This window comes from Arvicanthis niloticus, chromosome 8 (assembly GCF_011762505.2).
Source record: "Arvicanthis niloticus isolate mArvNil1 chromosome 8, mArvNil1.pat.X, whole genome shotgun sequence".
NCBI lineage: Eukaryota > Metazoa > Chordata > Mammalia > Rodentia > Muridae > Arvicanthis > Arvicanthis niloticus.
Window position 1 is genome coordinate 55,712,297 of NC_047665.1, and position 21,677 is coordinate 55,733,973.

The 21,677-nt window shown below is 45.5% G+C and overlaps 1 protein-coding gene and 1 long non-coding RNA gene across 9 annotated transcripts in view; one reads left to right on the plus strand and one right to left on the minus strand.

Annotated features, from left to right (window-relative positions):
- Il15ra (interleukin 15 receptor subunit alpha) overlaps positions 1 to 21,301 on the minus strand; it is a 31,294-nt gene extending 9,993 nt beyond the window's left edge. Inside the window, exons 1-5 of one of the 7 annotated variants that reach the window (XM_034510379.2) lie at positions 20,792 to 20,925; positions 7,731 to 7,925; positions 4,657 to 4,749; positions 1,052 to 1,249; positions 500 to 532 (exon numbers count right to left, since the gene is read on the minus strand). In XM_034510379.2, coding sequence (XP_034366270.1) covers positions 500 to 532; positions 1,052 to 1,249; positions 4,657 to 4,749; positions 7,731 to 7,925; positions 20,792 to 20,894 — 622 coding nt within the window. In that variant the 5' untranslated portion in view covers positions 20,895 to 20,925. Of the gene's footprint in view, positions 1 to 499; positions 533 to 1,051; positions 1,250 to 3,316; positions 3,639 to 4,637; positions 4,750 to 7,730; positions 7,926 to 8,566; positions 8,688 to 20,791; positions 20,926 to 21,158 lie in introns of those variants that run through there. The other 6 variants (XM_076939412.1, XM_076939411.1, XM_034510381.2 and 3 more) reach the window with 6 other exon arrangements.
- LOC143443350 (uncharacterized) lies at positions 20,797 to 21,348 on the plus strand. 2 transcript variants are annotated; one of them, XR_013112260.1, is made up of 3 exons: positions 20,804 to 20,932; positions 21,013 to 21,119; positions 21,212 to 21,348. It is a non-coding gene; the product is annotated as an uncharacterized LOC143443350 (long non-coding RNA). The 2 variants fall into 2 exon arrangements; XR_013112259.1 differs by lacking the exon at positions 21,013 to 21,119 and having other exon boundaries at positions 20,797 to 20,932; positions 21,197 to 21,348.
- The last annotated feature ends 329 nt before the right edge of the window (positions 21,349 to 21,677 follow it).

Below are 21,677 nucleotides of genomic sequence, written 5' to 3' on the forward strand. Positions count from 1 at the left end.
TGAACCTTGGACTTGTTGAGCAAGCTCGCTGTCTATGAGCTGCACCCCGGCCCTTCCTTCTCTCCTGCTCTTCTCTTTCTTCTCCAAGATCTTCATACACTTTTTCACAAGCACTGTTTGTTTTCTTCCTGCATGGCCATGTGGCGCTCTCTCTCTCTCTCTCTCTCTCTCTCTCTCTCTCTCTCTCTCTCTCTCTCTCTTTCTGTAAGGCTCCATGTCTTCTTTTCAACAGAAATCATTTAGATGGAGCCATCTGGGCTATCTCTCTGTACAGTGCACAGTGCTTCAGCCTGGGTGAGGTCCATGCAGCTTCTGGCTGAATGGTGTTATCTTAGCAGCAGCAGGCTCCTGTGGTTTCCTTATATGCCTGGATGTGAGTGGAGCCTAGTGGGGCTTAACTGTGAGTAGCTGAACCATCAAGCTCTTTGAGGTGTACTAACTCCCTGCTTTGTATGCCACTAGTATGACAGAAGCACATCAAACAAAAGAAAATACTCACCTTTTGTCATTTTGGAACTGTGTGGAGAAATCTCTGCAGAAGAGAGAGGAGAGATGAGTCAGGGCTGGACTCCCAACATCATTAGGGTCTCATGAAGCTGAAGATATTAGCTACTATTATAGAAGCAAAAAAGACATGGAGCTGACATAACCAAATTGGTCTTAGCAAAACAAATAGGTTAATTTGCTGAGGTGTTTGGTCACATCTAAGCATTGGGCATGCCTTAGAAAGGAGCGACTGATGGTGGCTTTTCTACTCCACAGACCACAGCTCCACACTGGCAGATACATTTGCCACTGTCTAGGATTCGCATCAATAAAGCCATGTCATATCTGAGAGGAGGGGTTTCCTTTCTGCCTATCCTTACAGTGGGGATTTCAAAAACCAGTTAACTATGATGGCGGGCAACAGGCTACTGGACCAGTCAGTCAGTCCTAAATTAAGCGTAAGTAGTCCAAAGCTAGTGCAGACATCTTTCTACAAGATCCCAACCCAGGTCTCAGAAGCAGTATGTGGGAAACTGGCCTGTCCTTGTACAAAGTTCAGGCTAACCTGTTATCCTGAGGGAGGTGGAGGCTGTAGGCTCCAAGGTCATTGTTGCTGCAAGAGATGGGGCTCGGGAGGACTTGTGACTGCCTGTCTCTGTAGTTCCTGCAGAAGTTGGTTGGAATGGTGTCAGCCTGGATCCAGGCATAATAGCTGTCTCTGTGGCCACTGTGGTATCTGATTTGGGAGATAAAGCTTCTGGCTCTGCAGGAAATTCCAAGACAGAGACATAAAAATTTAGACTAGTGCCTGGGACCCAAGGCCTCACTTTAATGAGCTTGTCCTGGCCACCAGCACCCTTTCAGAAAACTGTCTCCTAAGTAGATGGCATAGCTATCCACTGGACAATAGTACTGGTGATAACTCTAAATAATATAGTAATTTATTTGTGGAGAGAGAGAGAAAGAGAGAGAGAGAGAGAGAGAGAGAGAGAGGGAAACAGATTTGCTTGTTCTTTGGAGATGGTATGTTGTATTCTCAAAGACTCGATGTCAAGACACAAGTGGAACTGTATTTACACAAGACAGCTGGAATGCTGGTTTCCCCTTCCAGTTCTGTCATTGTTTCTGTTGTTCTATCACGTATCCCTGGATGACTCGGAACATGTTGTGTAGACCAGGATGTCTTCAAACTCATAGGGATCTACATGCCTCTCTGTCTCCTGAGTGCTGAGATCAAAGGTGTATGCCATTGCACCTGACTATTTACATATTGGCATGACATTTTGAAATAAGAAGCTTTAGTCCAGCTTCCCCGAATGCCCTAGGCAGTATCTGAGAAGACTATTCTGATTTATTTCCTGTTGGCACCGAGGGTGCCTGGGTTTAGGTTCCTGTCTTCCTTGTTCATCACTGGCAGATGGATGCCCCTAAACTGTAAAGTGGCCTACCACTTCCCTGATCTCTATTCCCTTCCCATTGAAAATGGGTCTTACACTGTGGCAAAATCTAGCTTGGGAAATTCAGTCTGAGTAAAGTGTGGAAGGCACTCTGGTGCTCCAGAGGCATGGTGTGTCCTGCTCCCCTCCCATCCTCTCTTAGCCATTCACCATGTCAGAAATGCTCAGACCCTTCAGTCCATTGGCGCTGCTCCTGTGCATCTCTCCCTCCCTAAACGACCAACCCTGCAGAGCGCTCACACCCAAGTACCCGTGACCGTACCCATTAGTGTCCAAGATTAGGATTGTACATTTTTGTCTCAATGAAGAACATCTGACCAAATATTTGGGACACAGAGGAAAGGCCGAGGGAGACAAGTTGATCATTTTTGTCTCTTGAATAAACATGGTGTGATTCATACCAAAGGAACTTGGGGATCTCTTCCATCTTAAGTAAGTCAAGTTTCTACCACTTCTGTTTACATGTAACATATTCACCAGAAGAGATCCTGTTTTATTTTTATATTATTATTTTTCCTAATAGTACTGGAAGTTGAACCTAGAGCCATATGCATGCTAGGGAAACATGGGGAAACTACCAGTGACCTATAGTGCCAGTCCTATTTTATTACTATTCATTTTTGAGCTGGAGCCTTCTATGCTGCTCAGTGGCATGGAATTGAGAAACCTCTCCATCCTCCTTAGAACAAAAGTCCTCACCCTGGGATGCCTTAGAATAGGGGAAGCTTCCAGTGTTGTTGATTCTCCAATCTTAGCCCAGAGTTTTTCAGTAAGTTGCTTGTGTATTGAAGACTGAGCCACAGCGTGTGGGAAGGTCTGACCAGTTGAGTGAGTTAGGATGATTGAACACAGGTTTCCATATTTGGGAGTAGAAGGAAGAAACGAGAAGCCACAAACGGGATAATGTAACAAAAAGAACAAAGCACTTAGTGGGAAATAAGAGTATCACAAGGTGGAGGGCACAGGTTTCAAATGTTAATATTGAGACAAGTGCTGAAGGCATTGAGTTAGCCTACACAACACTCAAGTGAAGTACATTGAGCTGGATTCAGTGGCACATATAGTCTGAGCGTTCTGGAGGATGAGTTTGTAGCTAGCCAGGGATCCATAGTGAGACCCTGTCAGAAAGGAAGCAGAGAAGAAAGGCAGGACTGAGAGGGGGTGACGTTCATGCAATATTTCTTTATTACAGCCATGTGATGGTTAGCTTTAACTTGACACTTAAATTGTCTACACTGGTTTGGCGTGTGAGCATGTCTGTGGGGGATTGTCTTGACTAAGTTAATTGATGTGGGAAGACCCATCCCACCGTTGGTGGCTCCATTCCATAGGCAGGATCTCCTGTGCTCTCTTAAGAGTGGATAAACTGGGGCTGGAGAGATGGCTCAGGGTTAAGAGCACTGACTGCTTTTCCAGAGGTCCTGAGTTCAATTCCTAGCAACCACATGGCGGCTCACAGCCATCTGTAATGGAATCTGATGCTCTCTTCTGGTGTGTCTGAAGACAGCTACAATGTATTCACATACATAAAATAAACAAATAAATAAACATTTTTTAAAAAGGGGGGGGCAGAAAAACTGAGCAGAGCAAAATTATGCTTATGAACATGCAGGCTTTCCTTTCTTTCTGCTCTTGACTGTGGGGGTGATGTGACTGACTACTTCAAGCTCCTCCTGTTGTGACTTTCCCATCAAGCTTCTGACCTGGAAAGGTAAGGTAAAACAAAACCTTTCTCCCTTAGGTTGCATTCTCTCAGGATATTTTAACCCAGCAACAGAAAAGACACTAGGACCAGCATCCAAATTAATTTGTTAATGGTGAAGATTGGGAAGTTGGACTTGGTGGCACACACCTTTAATCCCAGTACTCAAGAGGCAGAGGCATATGAATCTCTGTAATTTTTGAGGCCAGCCTGATCTACAGAGTGAGTTCTAGGACACCCAGAGCTACACAGAGAGACCATGCCTCAACCTACTCCCAACCCTGCCACTTAAAAAAGTAAAAGCTCTCCAGCGAGTCCCTCACACTGTCTTTATTTGTGTGTTTGCCACCAATTATAAGACATGCAGGTTCTATGGCCCCAGGCTTCTCTGGTACAGTTTAGCTTGCTACACATACAGGGCTTGTATTCTGGCTCATCCTGCTGCCTGGTGAGCCAGAGAGATGTGAATTGACACACACATGCTCCTGCTTTGGCTTTCCTGTGCCATGTGGGAAAGCCCCACCTTGGGGAAACAACCATGAGATCAAACCTCAGATGTTTCTCAGTTCTCCATAAAGGTGAGTATCTACAGATAACTATGGTCTGATGTAGTAATGGCTGATCCTAAGCCATTATGAATTACGCACATGTGAATGCTGGATATCAAATAACTGACTTAAAAAAAAAAACCTAAGCCACTATAAGTTCTGAATCTTTTTGTTTTGATTTGGTTTTGGGCTTTGGAGGCAGGGTTTCTCTGTGTAGCTCTGGCTGTTCTGGAACTTGCTTTGTAGACCAGACTGACCTCAAACTCAGAGATCCACCTGCCTCTGCCTCCCAAGTGCTGGAATTAAAGGTGTGCACCACTACCATCCAGGTGTAACCAGCTGTAAGTTCTGACTCTTATAAAGTTCTGTTGCCTGGGTTTGCAGCGATCAGCAGTGGGCTATGGCATCTATGTCAAGGGCGCAGGGTAGGTGTTAGTGCTTCACATTTTCCCAGGGTTCCTACCTTTTTCAGGAGGGGAGGAGCTTTCTGACTGTGAGGTCACCTTTGGCGTCACTACTGTTGGCACTGGGCTGTAGTGAGCCAGGGAGGGGTCTCCTAGAGAAAGAACAGTCACATGGCATTTATGATTGCTTAGGGCAGAATCTGGGGCAGTTTCAGAACTAGCTACAAAAAAAAAAAAAATCAATGAATCAATGCACATTCATTTCTGGCTTCCAGGGACAATTCACAGGAAGTGGATATGGGTTTTTCAACTCAAATGTAAACTTTTGAGTCTTTAAACTGCTTTTCTAGTATCTTCCACAAGTCAGTCGGAAAATATTTTAGTATGAAATGAAACACATGGCATCAATTTTATCAATAGTAGCTTTCATGGGGAAAACAAAGTATCACTCAGCAGAGTTCACTTATTTAGGGAAACTATTCAGCCCACAAGAGCTAGGGGAAAACAGTGAAGGGAGCCAGTGGTGGTAAAATGACCATGGAGCAAAACCTTTGGATCAGATGAGGCTGACTTAAAGATCTCACCAGCCTTTGGGTTCTGAGATCCCAATAACAGGGCCGGATCGATGCTGTGGTACAAGCATACGGATCTGGGTTCCGATCCCCAATACACTTGTAAAACTCTGAGCGTGATGGCCCAGGTCTGCATCCTTATTGCTGTTGGCAGGGAGTGGAGGCAGGCAGCTCTGCACAGCTCGCTGCTCAGCCAGTCAGTAAGTGCTGGGTTCAGTGAGATATGGTGTGTCAAAAAAAAAAAAAAAAAAAAGGATAAAGAGGAACAGCAAAGGACATCCTAAGGTAGACCCCCGGTCCTCACATACATGGGCATGTACATACATGCACACTGTCCCCCCACATATATATGTGTATACAGATACAACACATACATATAAACAAGGACACACACACACAAAGGAAAAAAACAAGAGGACTCAGTGGGCAGCATGCTTGCCATCAAGCCTGAAGACAGGCATACAAATTCCTGGGCCCAGCATGGCAGGAAAGAAACAACTCCTGCAGATTTGATCTCCCCCTTACAAACTGTGCTGCCTCCTACCCAGATAGATTAACTAAACAAACGTAATTTTAAAATATTCTGATTGCATCTCCTTTCTTTCCTCCTTTCCCTCTTGCCTTTATTTACAGCACCTTTCTATCCTGGATTTCATCACCAAAAGATGTAAGGGTTTAAAGAAACCTGAGTGTTACCGTTTGGATCTGGACTATGATTCCCCGGTTCTAAAGGCTGGGTCCCTAGCCTGAAGCATTCCTTCAAAGGCTATGCAACCTTCAGGAGGTGGAGTCCGGCTGGAGGAAGGAGGTCATCAGGGCTGGGCCTTTGAAAGTCGTAGCTAGGCCCAGCTTCTCACAACCCCATCCACTGTAGACTTAGCCTCTTGGCTTTTTGGTGATGGACCATGAACCAAATCATGAGCCTAAAAAGGCTTCTTCTCCCAGGCAATGCACAGTGGATTCTTGCTTGAACAGTACTCTCCTGGAAGACTATGGGCCACTTTTTTTTATTTTATCTAGGGAGCAGAATGGGGGTTGGTGTTCCTGTAAGCATACCACCAAGTAGCTTCCATCCCAAGAATGTTGGCCTTCATCCGACTGTGGGTGACTTTTTTTTTTTTTTTAAGTCAATTCTCACAGCCTTCCTTGTTTTGTTGTTCTTTATTGTTCAGGCTGGGACTGGACCTTAGAGATGCATCTGCCTCCAGCGTGCTGGGATTACAGGCATGCACCATCACCTCCTAGATTGTTTTTATTATTGTTTTTGAGCATTAATTGGACACTAGAGGTGGGTAATCAAGGGCTATTCTGTTTGTTAGGTTTACCCAATTTCCCAGGTTCCAGTAAACAAGATCAGTGTGTGTTCTCCCACAGACTTCTGCCTTGTTAGAGATCCATAAAACTCTCAGGGTGGTGAGTTTGAGCACACAGCCTCATCCATAGACAAACCTCCTGCTACTGTCAGGGCAAAACACACACTGATGGTGTTTACCAGGTTCCACTTAATCCTACAAGCCACTGTTGACATCAGGTTCATTTTCTGGGTGACCAGTCAGAGTTCCAAGGGTTTTCCCAAGGACACAAAATGGCTAAATGGCAGAGATAGGAGATGAACCAGGATTGGGTAACAGGACCCATTGCCCATGTATTCCTGTGGGGAGCCGACAGAAGTCAGCTATCATCCTTGCAGCCATCTTGAGCCATATGACAAGAGACTTGTTTACAACAGCCTACAACAGCTGAGCACATTCTGATAACATCTTGCTTTAGATACCCAGGATCTTCCCTTGGGTGTGTGAGACTTAAAGGTGTGTGACGTAAGGGTGTGACTTAGAGATCAGATTTAGAGACAAGACCTAAGGGCGTGATTAAAGGCGTGACCTGAAGGCGTGGCTTAGAAGTAAGACATATAAAAGGCTAGAGGCAGACAGAGAAAAGAACAGATTATTTGACATTAGGTAGAAGACACTTGGCTCTAGAGAGAACAATTTAGAGTACAACTTGGAGTACAACTTGGAGTAGGAATTAGGCATTGAGGAAGAAGACACTTGGACTAGAGAACTCAGAAGAACTTGGAATTAGACATTAGGAACTAGGCACTTGGAAAAAGAACTTGGAACTTGGAGGAAGTAGGGACTAGGAACTAGGGACTAGGAACTCAAGACTTGGGACTTGGAGAAAAAGAGACTGAAGAATAAATGGGATTGAATCACACTCTGTCTGGTCTCCATTCTTCATGTACGTCCTCACTCTCTCTCTTGTTGAACCCCAACCTGCCGACTGGAGCAGCTTGGGGCAGTGTGGGCTAACAAGTTAGTCCCCAAGGCTTTTGGCAGTGCGGGTTCGAACACTGACAGAACGGTCCGAGACATTTTGGCTCCCAAATGTGAGGCAGCTCGGGCCGCGACATATTCCCATGGGGGTGGGGGTGCTGCTTCATGCCCTACTGGCTTAGTTAGCTCCAGATCTTAGAACAGATCTCTCTGGCTCCCACAGGTTGGCTCTGCTCTCTGTCCAGCCTCGGTTGGAAGCAGGGGACAGTGTGGAGACTGGCTACTTACTGATGCACTTGAGGTTGGGAGTTGTCCAGTGGGCAACGTTTGTGTTCTTGTTGATCACACACTCAGTCAGGGTGGATGTGCCAGCTTTCCGCTTGAAACCAGAGTTACAGACATACCTCTCTCTGGAGTTCACACTGTAATTCTTGACCCGGATGTCTGCATGCTCAATAGATATGGGGGTTGGACATGTGGTGCCTACAAAGTACAGGAGAGGGGAAAGAGAGAAGACTGGGTTTACTCATGGGTGTCCTCCTGGGAGCCCAAGAAATAGCTCTGTAGCTAGGGTTGAGCGTATCCCACAGGCTCCATAGTGTAGAAGCCAGGCACAAACACATGGATATGGTGAGAAAGGACACCCACTATCTGAAAGTCTCCTAGGAGTTTCCTTTAAATTCCATCCATTCAGTCCAGCTGGATACCCAAGAGCCATCAGCAAACCCTCTCTGTTCCTTCCAAGCTCATGATATCTCTTGAAGCTATTATCTTTCCCCACTTGGATCAAGCTTGTTTGAGGGATGTCACATTGTTGACTTTGATCAATGGCAAGAGTCTCCAGATCGGTGTCCTTGTGTGCCACCACCAGAAACCCCCATAATTGTTAGCCAGGTATACTTGACTTGACACTTCCTTGCAGACTGCTACTCTCACAGGGGGAAAAAAAAAACAAATTTATTAAGAAGGCTACAAGGTTTTTTGTCAGAATCTGCTCTTCTAAATGCTTTCCCTTTTGGTTCCCCATAATTAAAGGATCCGGCCCTGTTATTGGGATCTCAGAACCCACCACATTTTCAGCTGACTACCTCCCGCCACCCTTCTTTGCAAACTGCTATGTTTACCTTCTAGGACAACCTGTATTTGCTTAGCTGGTAACCTGGGTCCTAAAGTTCTGTGATCTTTCCTCTCTGTATTTGGCTGAGTCTACTTTGATCAACGTTGTATTCTTGATGGTAGAACAGTATCTGGAAATACTAAATGTTCAGATACATATGGGAAGAATTATAGTTAGGCTTGGTGTGGAGGCTCAATCTTTTAATCTCAGTACTCAGGAGGCAGAGGCAGGCAGAGGCAGGCAGAGGCAGGCAGAGGCAGGCAGAGGCAGGAAGAGGCAGGCAGAGGCAGGCAGAGCTCTGTAAGTTTGAGGCCAGCCTGGTCTACTTAGTGAGTTCCAGGCCATCTAGGGCTACAATTAAGGCCTTGTTTAAAACAAGCAATGGAAAGAATGATAAACACTTTTCCTCAGTAACAAGCTGGAGTGTGAACCCACCCCCGCCATGTGATTTAGTCTGGTTTGTTTTATTTCTTATATGTAGTCAGTTTCTCTGATTATTTCACGTTTTCAAGAAGAAACTAGGAACAAGATGAACTGTCCCAAAGACGAACTGCCCCAGATAGGTCAGCTCTCATGATAGCCAGAATCAGACCCACACTGCAAAACTCCAGCTAAGACCAGCTGCGGCGGGAGAGCTCTGTGGCTCAGAAGTGAGGAGTTTTAGAACATGATGTTCGATGTTCGATGTTCGAGGGCTCTAGAAATAGATGAGGGGTCCAAAAAGTTGGCTACTTCTACATCATAGCTGGTTTGACTTCTTTTTAACCCCAGCACTCAGGAGCCAGAGGCAGGAGGATTTTTTTTTTTTTATTTAGAAGCTAGCCTGAGCCGGGCGGTGGTGGCACATGCCTTTAATCTCAGCACTTGGGAGGCAGAGGCAGGTGGATTTCTGAGTTTGAGGCCAGCCTGGTCTACAAAGTGAGTTCCAGGACAGCCAGGACTACACAGAGAAACCCTGTCTCGAAAAACCAAAAAAAAAAGAAGAAGCTAGCCTGGTCTACACGGCAAGTTCCAGGACAGCCAGGACTACATAGATTCTGTCTCAAAACAACAACAACAACAGCAACACAAGACAAACAAAAAACAAACCTTTGTGTATGGGTATTTTGCCTGAATATATGTGAACCACATGTGCCCAGGGAAGAGTTTGTCAGATCTCCTAGAGCTGGAGCTACATATGATTTTTAACTGCTTTGTGGGTGCTGGGAATCAAACCCAGGTCCTACGGACAAGCAGCCAGTGTTCTTAACCACCGAGCCATTTCTCAGCTCAGGTGCTGGTTTGACTTCTTTTTAACCCCTTTTGGATTTTTAAATTTTTTTTTTTTTAAGACAGGGTTTCTCTGTATAGCTTTGGCTGTCCTGGAACTCACTCTGTAGACCAGGCTGGCCTTGAACTCAGAAACCCACCCACCTCTGCCTCCCAAGTGCTGGGATTAAAGGCGTGTGCCACCACTGCCCGGCTTTGGATTTTTAAATTTTACTTGATGTATTTAAGTGTTTTACCTGAACATGTGTGTGTGTGGCGTGTGCATTATTCTCAGAGAAGGTCAGAGAGGGTGTTAGATCCCCTGGCACTTGGAATCTAACATTAGAGATGGTTGTGAGCCACCATGTGGGTGCTGGGAACTGAGCCTGGGTCTTCTGCAAGAGCAGCAAGGGCTGTCACCTGCTGAGCTATCTCTCCAGCCCCATCTTGGACTTTCGTTCCTCTTCGTCTCCAGTTACACAGTGGTTGCCTGACTTCCTTTTAGAGCATTTTTATTTAAGTTATCATGTCTTATCTTCTAAGTCTTGAAGTATTCTCCTCCAGGATTCTTTCAACTCTGAGCATTACATACATCAAGATTTAAAAAAAAGATCCAGGACTTATCACTGGAGAGGCTTTAAACTGGAGAACGTGTTAGCAATAATTATAACACAGTCACCAATGGCTGCCTCCTGAGAGAAAGGTAGTTGTTCAGTTCACGAGACTGAACGTATCAGCATACCCATCTGGTACTAGAGTCCCCGGGAAGTGCTGGAGAGGTGCTGGTCCTCAGTCTACAATAGATCCCTGAAGATACCAGCGAAGGAATGTCTGAGAAACTGAACAGATGAACTTGCCAGCCAGAGTGCGGGCAACCAGACAAAAGGCAGATGCTTCTTCCTTTCATGTTCTTTCATGTGGGTTGCCACCAGAGGTGTGGCTCAGAAGAGCCAACCAAGAAACTCCCTCACAGGTGTGCCCAGTGGCTTGGGTTTTAGTTGATCTCAGATGACATCAAGTTGACAATCTAGAATATCTTATCACAAGTTAACATCTTGTCAACTTGACACACAGTTCACATTCCCTTATGTCATGCTTATTTTCTAAATGGAAACAATAACCAGGTCATAATTCCACTTAACATTGTATAACTAACCCACCCGTGGCCGAGAATGCATTATATAATTTAGAATGCGTGGAGACTGTCCCATGCCAGGATTTCCCGGTTTATAGCAGCACAAGCTAAATACATTTTGACTCTCTATGAACCACAATCTCAGGTATTCTATTATTGCAACAGAAAATTAACTGTTCTAAGAACTCCTCCTCCTCTTCTTCCTCTTCCTCCTCCTTTTCCTCTTCCTCTTTTTTCTCTTCCGTTTCATACTCATCTTCCTTTTCCTCTTCCTCCTTCTCTTCATTTTCCTCCTCTTCTTCCTTTTTTCTCCTCCTTCTCTTCATTCTCCTCCTTCCTCCTCTTTTTCCTCCTCTTCATCCTTCTTCTCTTTCTCCTCCTCCTTTTTCTCTTCTTCTTCCTCCTCTTCCTCCTCCTCCTCCTCCTCCTCCTCATTCTCTTCTTTAGTGCTATGGATCAAACTCAGGGCCTTGCACTTGCTATTCAAGTGTTCTACCAGGATCCTTCTCGACAGTTCAGCCAAGACTGTGAGTTGGTGAGGACATTTTCCTTTAGTTACTCCTCTAGTTGTGGTTTCCGAGTGCTGACTTGCCACCCCCTCTTCTTATTAACCACCTATTCACAGTGTTTAGAGTTCCTTCTTCCTCGACCAGGGCCCTGTGCTGTTAATTCTGCTTGGTCTGTATTCGGAGCCTTAGCCGTAGCTTTGTTTCCTAGGGCGAGCTCATCACTGCCTCGTGGAATCTTTGCTCTGCTGCCTTCTGCCTGTCACCTCAGGTCCACTTTTTCAATGATGCTCAGGAGTTATGTATGGATCCATCTGTAGAGCTTGATAAAACTAGTTGGCTCTAACCCAAAGCTACTGAGCTGGGGCCTCTGAGGCAGAGCCCAAGAATCTGTATTTCCAAGTTCCAGACGATGTAGGCCCTGCAGGTCCAGGAACTGTGCTTTGGGAACTGCTGCTGTCCACAAGTGCAGGGGAGCAAATGGTGCGTTGTTTATGACACAAAAATGTGACCAGCAGCAGCCTGTCACACTATCTTCCAGGCCATGGCACTGAGTCCATAATTGGAGATTTCTTCTACACATTTGTCTTTATGATCTCCTAAACTTCTATTCTAGGGCTTTAACTTAAAAAATACATTTATTTATTTACGTGTGTGTGTGTGTGTGTGTGTGTGTGTGTGTGTGTGTGTTCATGTGTTGGAGTCATACCACAGCACACATATGGAAGTGGGGGGGGGGCAAGCTGTGAGAGTCAGTTGTCTCTTTCCATCATGCAGGTGCTAAGGTGGTCGAACTCAGGTCATCAGGCTTGGCAGCAAGTACCTGTACCCACTGTCCCATCTCAGTGGCTGTGCTGAGAATAAGTAGATCTTATTCTCCTACCTAATTCTCTAAAATCTACACCCCACAGTGTGTGTGTATAGGGAGGGGAGAGGGTGTGCGTGCATGTGTGTGCAGCTTGTCGGTTCCATGTGTTTAGCTCCGTGTTTCCAAACTTTTAAATCTGCATTTGGGGTACATAGCTGAATGTTACATTGCTTGGGAAATACTTAGGGGTGGGGTAATGGTGTGGGGTGGGAAGGAACCATCATAAAGGCCAGTTCAAATAACCTTAAGAACATTTGGCAGCAGACCAGAATGGAGAATCCAATGAAACATTCTAGGCCTGATCTTTTATAAAATGTTCCCTGAACTATGAATGCCTGGACCTTTGGACTTGTGGGAGAGCTATTACATTATTTGTGGCTGGACATTTTCCAGCTATAGATCACTATCTCCAGAGACTTGTGAACTCCCCAGGGAAAAGGCTAGAGGAAGACATCTACTCTTTTTCTTCTTTGCTCTAAGCCTGTTTCTTAATGCTATTGTCTTTTCTTGGGCCAGCAGGGATCCTATGAGATCACAGTTTGTTTTGCTTCCCCTCTCCCTGAGAACTGGTAGGCCCTGCCATGGGTCATTTTGAAACCTTGGAGGTAGAGGAACCTAAGAACCCCTTTCTCGAACAGGGCATTTCCTGCCTTTGGAACTGCAGAGGTAACACGCTCTGCACAGAACATCCTTTTCCTGATGGCTGACACTGCTGTAAATTCTGCTTGGTCCTTCCACACATCTGGACCACACATCTCCTGCCCCTGGAACATGCTGTACAGGGTGTAAAAATGAAGCAGACGGACACAGCTGGGAGCGATAAGATATTGTGGTCTAACCGCAATGCCTGAAAAAGTGCCGTTGTGAAAAAGCTCAAGGGTGAGCAAGAATTAGCCAGACGGATACGAGGAAAAGCAGGACAAGCAGTCCAGTCTGGTCAACAGGAGTCGATACATTTCCAGAATGTTCCTGTGAGAGGACTCAGTCACTGTGGCTCTGCAGGACATGCTCATTGCTGGCAAGCAGGGGAGCTCCTCTCATCAGAACCTTGTGAAGTCGGCCTGATAGGATGGGATTTTTTTTTTTTTTTTTAAGTTGGAGCTGAAAAGATGGCTCAGTGGTTCAGAGCAAATGCTGTTCTTCCAGAGGACCTGAATATAGTCTCCAGCATCCACGTCAGGGGGCTCATGACTACCTGTAACTCCAGCTCCAGAGGACCTAATACCATCTTCTGGCCCTCTTGGATATGTACACAGCACATAGCAGACACTCACACAGACATATACCTACACACAAATAAAATATAAAATAAATAAATCTTAAAAAGTAATGAAGTGAGCGAATGACGGAAACAGAAGAGCTAACAAAAAGAGAAGTGAACGTGACCTAGAGTCTGCTCATCTGCGGTCTGTCGATCCTCCTCCATCCTCTCCTCTGTCCTCAGCACGGCCCAACACCTCTCTGCAGTCCTTCTTCCCTTTGCTACCCCAGACTTCGTCCAAGCATCCATCTCTCCAGTCTCCTCCTGTAATTGGTTTTAAGCACACATTCTTTCTCTGCCTCGTGGGTAGAGTGCTCGGCAAGTGTGTATGAACTCCTAGGTTTGATTTCAACGCTGTATTAAAACCAGGTACGTTTTGTTTTGTTTTTGAGACAAGGTTTCTCTGTGTAGCTTTGTCTACCCTGGAACTCACTATGTAGACCAGGCTGGCCTCTAACTCACAGAGATCTGCCTACCTCTGCTGGGAGATTAAAGGTACAGTGATGCATGCCTGTGACCCCAGCACTCAGGAGGTAGAAACAAGAGGACTAGAAATCCAAGGCTATTTTGAGCTACATAGACAATTGGAGTCTAGCCTGGGCTACATGAGACCATCTCAATCCCCCCACCCCCCAAAACTCACTACTGTAGTTTCCTAAGAAGGTGCTATATTAATTTCTCAGCATATTTCTCCCTAAGTCTAAATTGACATTTCCAACCCTTCTGTTAAAAGTTTTTTGACACTTATTTATTTGTTTTGTGTGTGCCTGCATGTAAACCTCTGTTAATTGCTTTCAAAGTTGACTCTTTGATTCTGTGCCTTTTACTGAATTGTAGACGCAGAACATCAACTTCATGCTGAATCCCACAGCAACAATGTTATCATTGAGGGTCAGCTCGGGGAAAAACTGATACCTTAGTAATATTAAGTCTTCTCAAAACCTGAACACAGTATCTGTTTTGATTTAAGTCTTTCATGTTTTCTATTAAAAGCACTTTATACTATTTAATTTTTGTATTGTATATAGTGTGTGTGTGTGTGTGTGTGTGTGTGTGTGTATGTAAGTCAGAGGACAGTTTCAGGAGTGAGTTCTCTTGTTTCGGGATTCTTCCATCTTACCAACAAGCAACTTTACCAGCTGAGACATCTCACCTTGAGCTTCCAGCATACTAGTCTTGTATAGCTTTTGTCAGATGTGCTAAGGGTTTAATTTTTAAAAATACTCTGATTTATTCTTGGATAGTTTCAGGCATGTATATAACGTGTTTTGATACTATTCACTCTCCAAGGACTTCCTCTTCTCACCTGGAGACTTACTCCAATCCTCTTCTTCCTTTAAAAAAAGGCCTTCATTCACTTCATGTCTTTTTAAAATATATACTGTGCTACGTGTTTTATGTCAACTCGACACATGCAAAAGTTAGATGAGAAGTGGGAACCTCTCAACTAAGAAAATGGCTCCATAAGATTGGTAGTAGGCAGACCAGTAAGGCATTTTCTTTTTCCTTTCCTCTCCTTTCCTCTCCTCTCCTCTTATCCTTCCTTCTTTCTTTCCCCCCTCCTCTCTCTCTCTCTCTCTCTCTCTCTCTCTCTCTCTTTCTCTCTGCCAGTCTTAAAAGTTAATTATAAGTGCACGATGAGGCAGATTGTGAACATCCAGGTACCTACTGTGCCCAGTAAGAAAAGCCCCTACATGAGAGAGTCCCTGTCCACAAACTCCTTGGTTCTTCCTCCCCTCCTTACAGACCTAATTATTACCCTCAATTTAATGAGTCCTGCGTGATTTGGAGTCTTAAAAAAAAAAAAAAAAAAAAACAGAGTAAAAAATGAACAAGGCTAGAGGAAAACAAATCAATTCCCACACAGTGAGCTCAGTGTAGATCTTTCTGCCAATGGGACAGCAGCTGGTCTGTCCAGGCACACCCAGAAGCTGGTATTAGGATGCCCAGGCACACCCTGACGAGTGTAACCATATACTGCTTTTACTGAGTAGAGGGCATCTGAACCCACCCTTGTGACCCACACACTGGTGATCCACAGCTTGTACAGTCCCACACATCTGTCCCCTCTCCGTGCTAAAAGCTGCAGCCTGTCTGTCCCACATGGAGGCACAGCTCAGTTAGGGAGTGGTCACACGGTAGTGCACAAGGTCAGTTCCTGGGCAGTACAAAAGGTCAAGGTGGAAAACGTGGTGGTTCAGAAACTATCGGACAACAGACCTTGGTGACCTCTTCAGCAAGCACAGCCAACTCTTGGCTAAGAGATCTGAGCAGGAACTAGGGGAAAGAGGGTTACTGTGTGTCACAGGGGTTGACCTGTTGCTGGGAGAGAGGGTTGCACTCCTTCATGGCCTCTGCTCAGTTCCTGCCTTTGGGTTTCTGCCCCATTTGAGTTCCTGTCGTGACTTAGTTTGATAATAAATTGTGGTGTTGAAATGAAAGCTGAATAAACTTGTTCATCTTTGACTTGCTTTTTGCTTGTGGCATTTCATCACAGCAATCAAAACCCCCAACTAAGACATATGTGACCGAAGACAAGATATTTAATGTATATGGTATTTTTGCCTACATGGATGTCTATTCACTGTATACATGCCCAGTGTGTCTGTAGAGCCAGAAGAGGGTGCTGGACACCTTGGAATTGGAGTTACAGATGGTTGTGAACCTAAGTCTTGTGGAAGAGTAACCTGTACTTTTATCTGCTGACACACAGAGTTTTAGTACAGTTGCTTACTTGAGGATGGGTGTGGAGTTATTTACATGAGAATGGGCAACTTACCAGTGGCTGCACCAATAAAGAAAAGTGACTCTGCAGCCACCAGCGGCATGATTACAAGCATGAGTCACCATACCCAGCTTTGTTATTGTATTATTTTAGAGGTTGCTTTAAGGGACCCCCGTTTACCACCAAGTGATATTATATTACCTCACACCTACAGCATAAGAACCTAAACAAGGCTGGAGAGATGGCTCAGCCAGTAGGAGCTCTTGCTGCCCAAGTGTGAATATCTGAGTTCAAATCCCCAGCACTCACGTAAGAATGTTAGGTGTGGTTGTGTGTGGTTGTGTGCATGTGTAACCCCAGAACTGGGGGTGGGGAGACAAGAGGATCTCTGGCTGCCTAGCTCCAGGTTCAGCAAGAGACCATATGACAAAGGAATGAGGCAGGGAGTTACTGAGCAGGACATCAATCGTTCTCCTTTGGGCAGTACACACACACACACACACACACACACACACACACACACACACACACACACACCCTTAGTGACTATTCTCTATATATCCTTTCCCAGCCTTTGTGTTGTTATTGCTATCAGCCATTTTCCTTTTACATACACTATAATACACCAATGTATTGTTATTATGTTTGTTTTGAACAGTAAAATTATCTTTTACCAGCCCTCAATTTAAAGAGATATTTATGTTATTCTGATCATTTTCTGAGTGTTTTGTACTAAGAGGGCTTTGCATTAGCTACTTTGAGTTTCTGCTAAAAAAAAAAAAAAAAAAAACCCTATATTAAGTCTTTCAATAGTGAATGGTCCTCAAAGATAAACATAGGAATCATTGATATTTGAATGCGTGAGGTTATCAAAATACTGCAGCCAACCCAAACAGCCAAGTGGTGGTGAGTTATTTAATTTACAAAGCTAGATGGTTTCACAGTTACATTAGAAGCAATATATTTTGTTGCAATAATAACTTTTCATTCCCTTCAGCCTTAATTATACCTTTTAATACTATAATCTAAGGATATATATATCCTTAGATATCTGATGTAAGTCTACAGCCATACCATGCTGAACTCGATAGGGCTTGTCTGGTCTTGGAAGCTAAGCAAGGTCGAGTCTGGTTGATACTTGGATGGGAGATATCTAATGTAAACAAGTCTCATCTTGTCTGGTAGATTTCAAGTACCATGAAGATGGTACGAGTATTTCACAGTTCCCTAGAACTCCTTACCCAGTTCTAAGCCCCTTATACGTATACCACAGGTATTTCTAAGTTGGGAGCTTATGAAGACATATATCGGATAAAGTTATGGAAGCTGGGACTTAGAGTTCTGCTACTTTCAAAGTTCTTATGTAGCCGGTCCTAGAAATCATTAGCATGAAGCATGAGGTGACACCTCTTTCTGTTTCCCAGAACCTGTGGATCAGGCTTCTTTATCAAGTTGGTTTAGAGTCTAAGATGGGCAAGAATCCCTGGCCTACTCTTATATCTGGAGTTCCAGAGTGGTCAGGTTAGCATGCCCCTCCCATTCTTTACATGGAGTCAGGATTCATCTCAGCATTTTCTTTCCTGGAGTCTCCCATTTGAAAACTGATAGGTACTAAGACACAGAGAAGAGAAAATGTGGCCCTTGCCTACCAGAATCTCACTCTGAACCCAACATGCCCAAACAGTCAGGGCATCTAGGTTTCCAGTAACCTATTTTTCTTCCTGGCTGAAGCTCCAGCCAACCCATCACACTTCCTCATGGTGCAATAAGTACAGGCTGTACTCACTCAGCTTGTTGCCCCAAGAACTCATCCATTCCTTTGCCCTCAAGTTCCTTAACTGGGTCAGAAGCTTCAAGGGTCAGAAGGCTGGGTGGCTACATGTTGTAGAATAAAATCTGTTCTGTACTGTGTGGACTCAGGAGGATTTTACTTGCTCCCGTTTCCCAGAGACACCAGCTCCGCTTCAGGATTTCTTTGTCACTCACTGAACTATTGCAGAAGCTGCAATCTCACTTGCAGCCCTCAGGCTCTCCTGACTCGTTTGTTTCCTACATGCCCGGATCATATGTCCACTGTGCAGCCTAGCAATGTACTTCCTCCACCACCCCTAAAGTCCCCTAAAAGAGTATCAAGGCTCCCAAGGAGAAAGCCTTCTAGTAACATCTACTACCATATGTGACAAATGACACTAATGTCATTTCTTGAACACATGTGAAGGGATTCTCTAAGAAAGAGAATTACCAGGGCCAGGCATAGTGGTGCACACTTGGGAAGCAGATCTCTATCATGGACAGCCTGATCTACAAAGAGAGTTCTAGGTCAGCCAGTGCTACACAGTAAGACCCTGTCTCAAGGAGAGGAGAGGGAGGAGGAAGAGGAGGAGGAGAATGAATACAGTTTCCTAACATGTTGCCTCTTAAATACTACTACGCTGAGACAACTTAAATACCCAACAGTCAGGAGGCAACTAATGCTGACTCACAGTTCTAAAAATAAATAATAGTTTAGCTGGGTATGATAGCACACACATTCACACAATCCTAGCACTGAGGAAGCTGAGGTAAGGGAGTAGAGTCATTCTTTGCCTGCCATATTGTTTGAGTCTGTCTGTCTGTCTGTCTGTCTGTCTCTCTCTCTCTCATACACACACACACACACACACACACACACACACACACACCTGGAATTCTTCTGTGCTGTGCATCCACTCCCATGGGTTCAGGTCCTCAAATCTGGGTGGCAAGTATTTTTACCCACTGAGCCATCTTCTTAGTAGCCACCTATTTGTTTGTTTGTTTATGTTTTTAGGTCTTAGTAAGTAGCCCAGACTATCTTTGAACTAGAGATCCTCCTGCTTCAGCCTTCAGAGTGCTGGGATTATAAAAATACTCTGTTACATTTGGTGCTAGTTTACTGTTGACACAGTTACAACATGAACAAAGAATAATGACCGAGCTAAATAAGCCGTACAAGAAAGAGCAACATGCTGAATAACTCCATTTATATAAAATACTAGAAAGTGCAATAAATCCAAAGAGAAAAAGATAAACTGTTGCAGAGTTAGGCAGGAGATAAGGGTTTTGGAGGACACAGGGAACTTCATAGTGATGGGTGTATCCCTGTCTTGGTTATAGCAATAGTTTCAAGAGTGTAACTTTCATCCTGAGACACAAAGAACTGTACAACTTAAATATATGCAGTTTTACTGAAGTCAGTTATGAACCAATAAGGCTGTTCTTAAAAACCAAGATTCGGGTGCTAGCTGATGGCACCAGATGAAACAGAGCTGCAGAGAGACCTTCTTCAGGCAACAGGGAGGTGCTTCCTCTAAGCTGAGCTGGACTGAAACTACATTCACTTTCAGACTGTTTGAAATATCTGCAGGCTATTTCTGGCATCCCAGGACCATTCTCTGCTATCCAATTAAGAGGAATTTACCAACAAAACCCAGCTTTACAGATGGAGGGTGGGGACCCAAGAATCACAGCCTTGGAAAAATGAAACTCCATAACATCCCTACAGAGCCAACCCCAGGCGCAAGTCTGAGTAGGATAACTATGACCAAGTCCCAAGGAGACTGGGTCAGATGCCCATCACCCGGAAATCTTGTTTTAGAACACACTCGGGACTAAGGAATTGTTAAGTCACAGGAAAGTCCATGGATGACTTCATTGTCCTCATCCCCAAATCATGTTCATATTTGCAAGCATGTGCTTTCACGCACATTTCTGTACAGGGAGTACATAGATTTTTATCAGACTCTGAAGAATTTCATGATTATAAAAAAAAATGCAACGTCCCGAGTTTGGGACGTTGCTAGACCTATCTGTTCTTTCTCTTTCCTTCTAAACCTATCAGAACAAAACTAGGAGTCTCACTCATTCTTCCCGGGATTAGATCTAGGCGACACATCTGGAACATGCAACACCCCCTCTTCAACCATCCCAGCTCCGAGTTGCCAGCGCACTTGAGAACCTGGGACTTGTTTCCCAGAGTTCAGATGCGCAACCTGCCTGCCCCACACGTTTTCTTCCTCCCGCGGAGCCCAGTACTTTGCCCAGTGCCTTCCATCTAATTTACTTTGACCTGAAAGTCATGAGGGGAACCCCAAGCACCACACAGCTGTGCGGGTGGGCTGGCAGAGGCACACACACTCATTTTTGTAAGTTCCCTAACTCTTGCGGAGCTTGTCAGACCTGCTCTCCCTAAGTCACCGAAACATCAGTGGGGTCGCTCGACCCCTTGCACGCGTGACTAGGGAGCCAGCCTAGAGCAGGGCAAGGGACCACTCTCTTATCTGCGCTCTCCCAGGCTCCCTCCACGTGTCTCCCCCCATCAGTCCCCTCTGCCCCCAAGACCCGCCGCGATCCTTTCCAGCTGGACTCCTGGCTCGGCTCTGGGAAGATGAGACCTCCCAATAGGGATCAAATTCAGCTGGGCGTTGGAGTCCCCCTCTGCTCCCCTGTTCCGGCGCATGACGCTCCCTACCCGGCGTCACCCGCAGCGGGAGTAACAGCAGTAGCAGCAGCAGCAGCAGCAGCAACACCGGGAAGGCGTGGACTCCATAGCCCCGGAGCTGCGGCGAGACCATGGCCGACCGTCCCTCAAAGTGACCCACCGGGATGCAAGGTTAGGGTCCCTGGGAGGTGGCGAGCTCAGCTCTGGGACTAGCCGGCTTCCAGGAGTATTCGCTTTCGCTTTTGCTTTAGCCCCCGGGATTGCAGAGAGGTGCGAAGTGGTGACAGATCCGTGACTCAGCATCCCCACCCCTGCTTTGGAAGAAGCCCCAGCAGCCTGCAGTGATGCCCCCTCCCCAGTAAGCTGTTCCTGTCCCCCCGAAGCGCGGAGCCCTCACCCGTACAAGCCGGCAATCTCCCTTTTCATTCCTTAAAGCTGTCTTCACTGCAGAGGCAAACTCCTTTGGGTCCACTCTGCCGCTTCGCGCCCACACCTGACTTCAGCCTCGTTCACTTTTCACCTGTCCTGGCTGCTGACCTTCAGAAGTTCGGATTGCAACGTTCAGAGTTTCCTCTAGGTAGCCCTGATCTTGACTGTCCGCGCTCTGCGTCCCTGGGCTACTGCGTAGGTGTCGCCAAGTGCAGCCAACCGGCAGTTCTGGGCGGATGGTAGATTCTACACCCAGGTCACTTTCCTGGTGCACTCAGGCTCCAAGTAGCTGCTCCTGGCTTCTGGCTTCTACACAGCTGCTCCTGGCTGCCTGCCTGCTGTGGCGCTGGTAGTGGCCCAGGCCCAGGACACTTTGTCTTTTTCCAGCTGTACTTTTCCAACTCAAGAAAAAAAAAAAAAAAAGCTAAGTGTTTGAGATGGAAGAGGGGTGAAGGGAGAGAGGGGGGAGAAAGGATAGAAAAAGGAG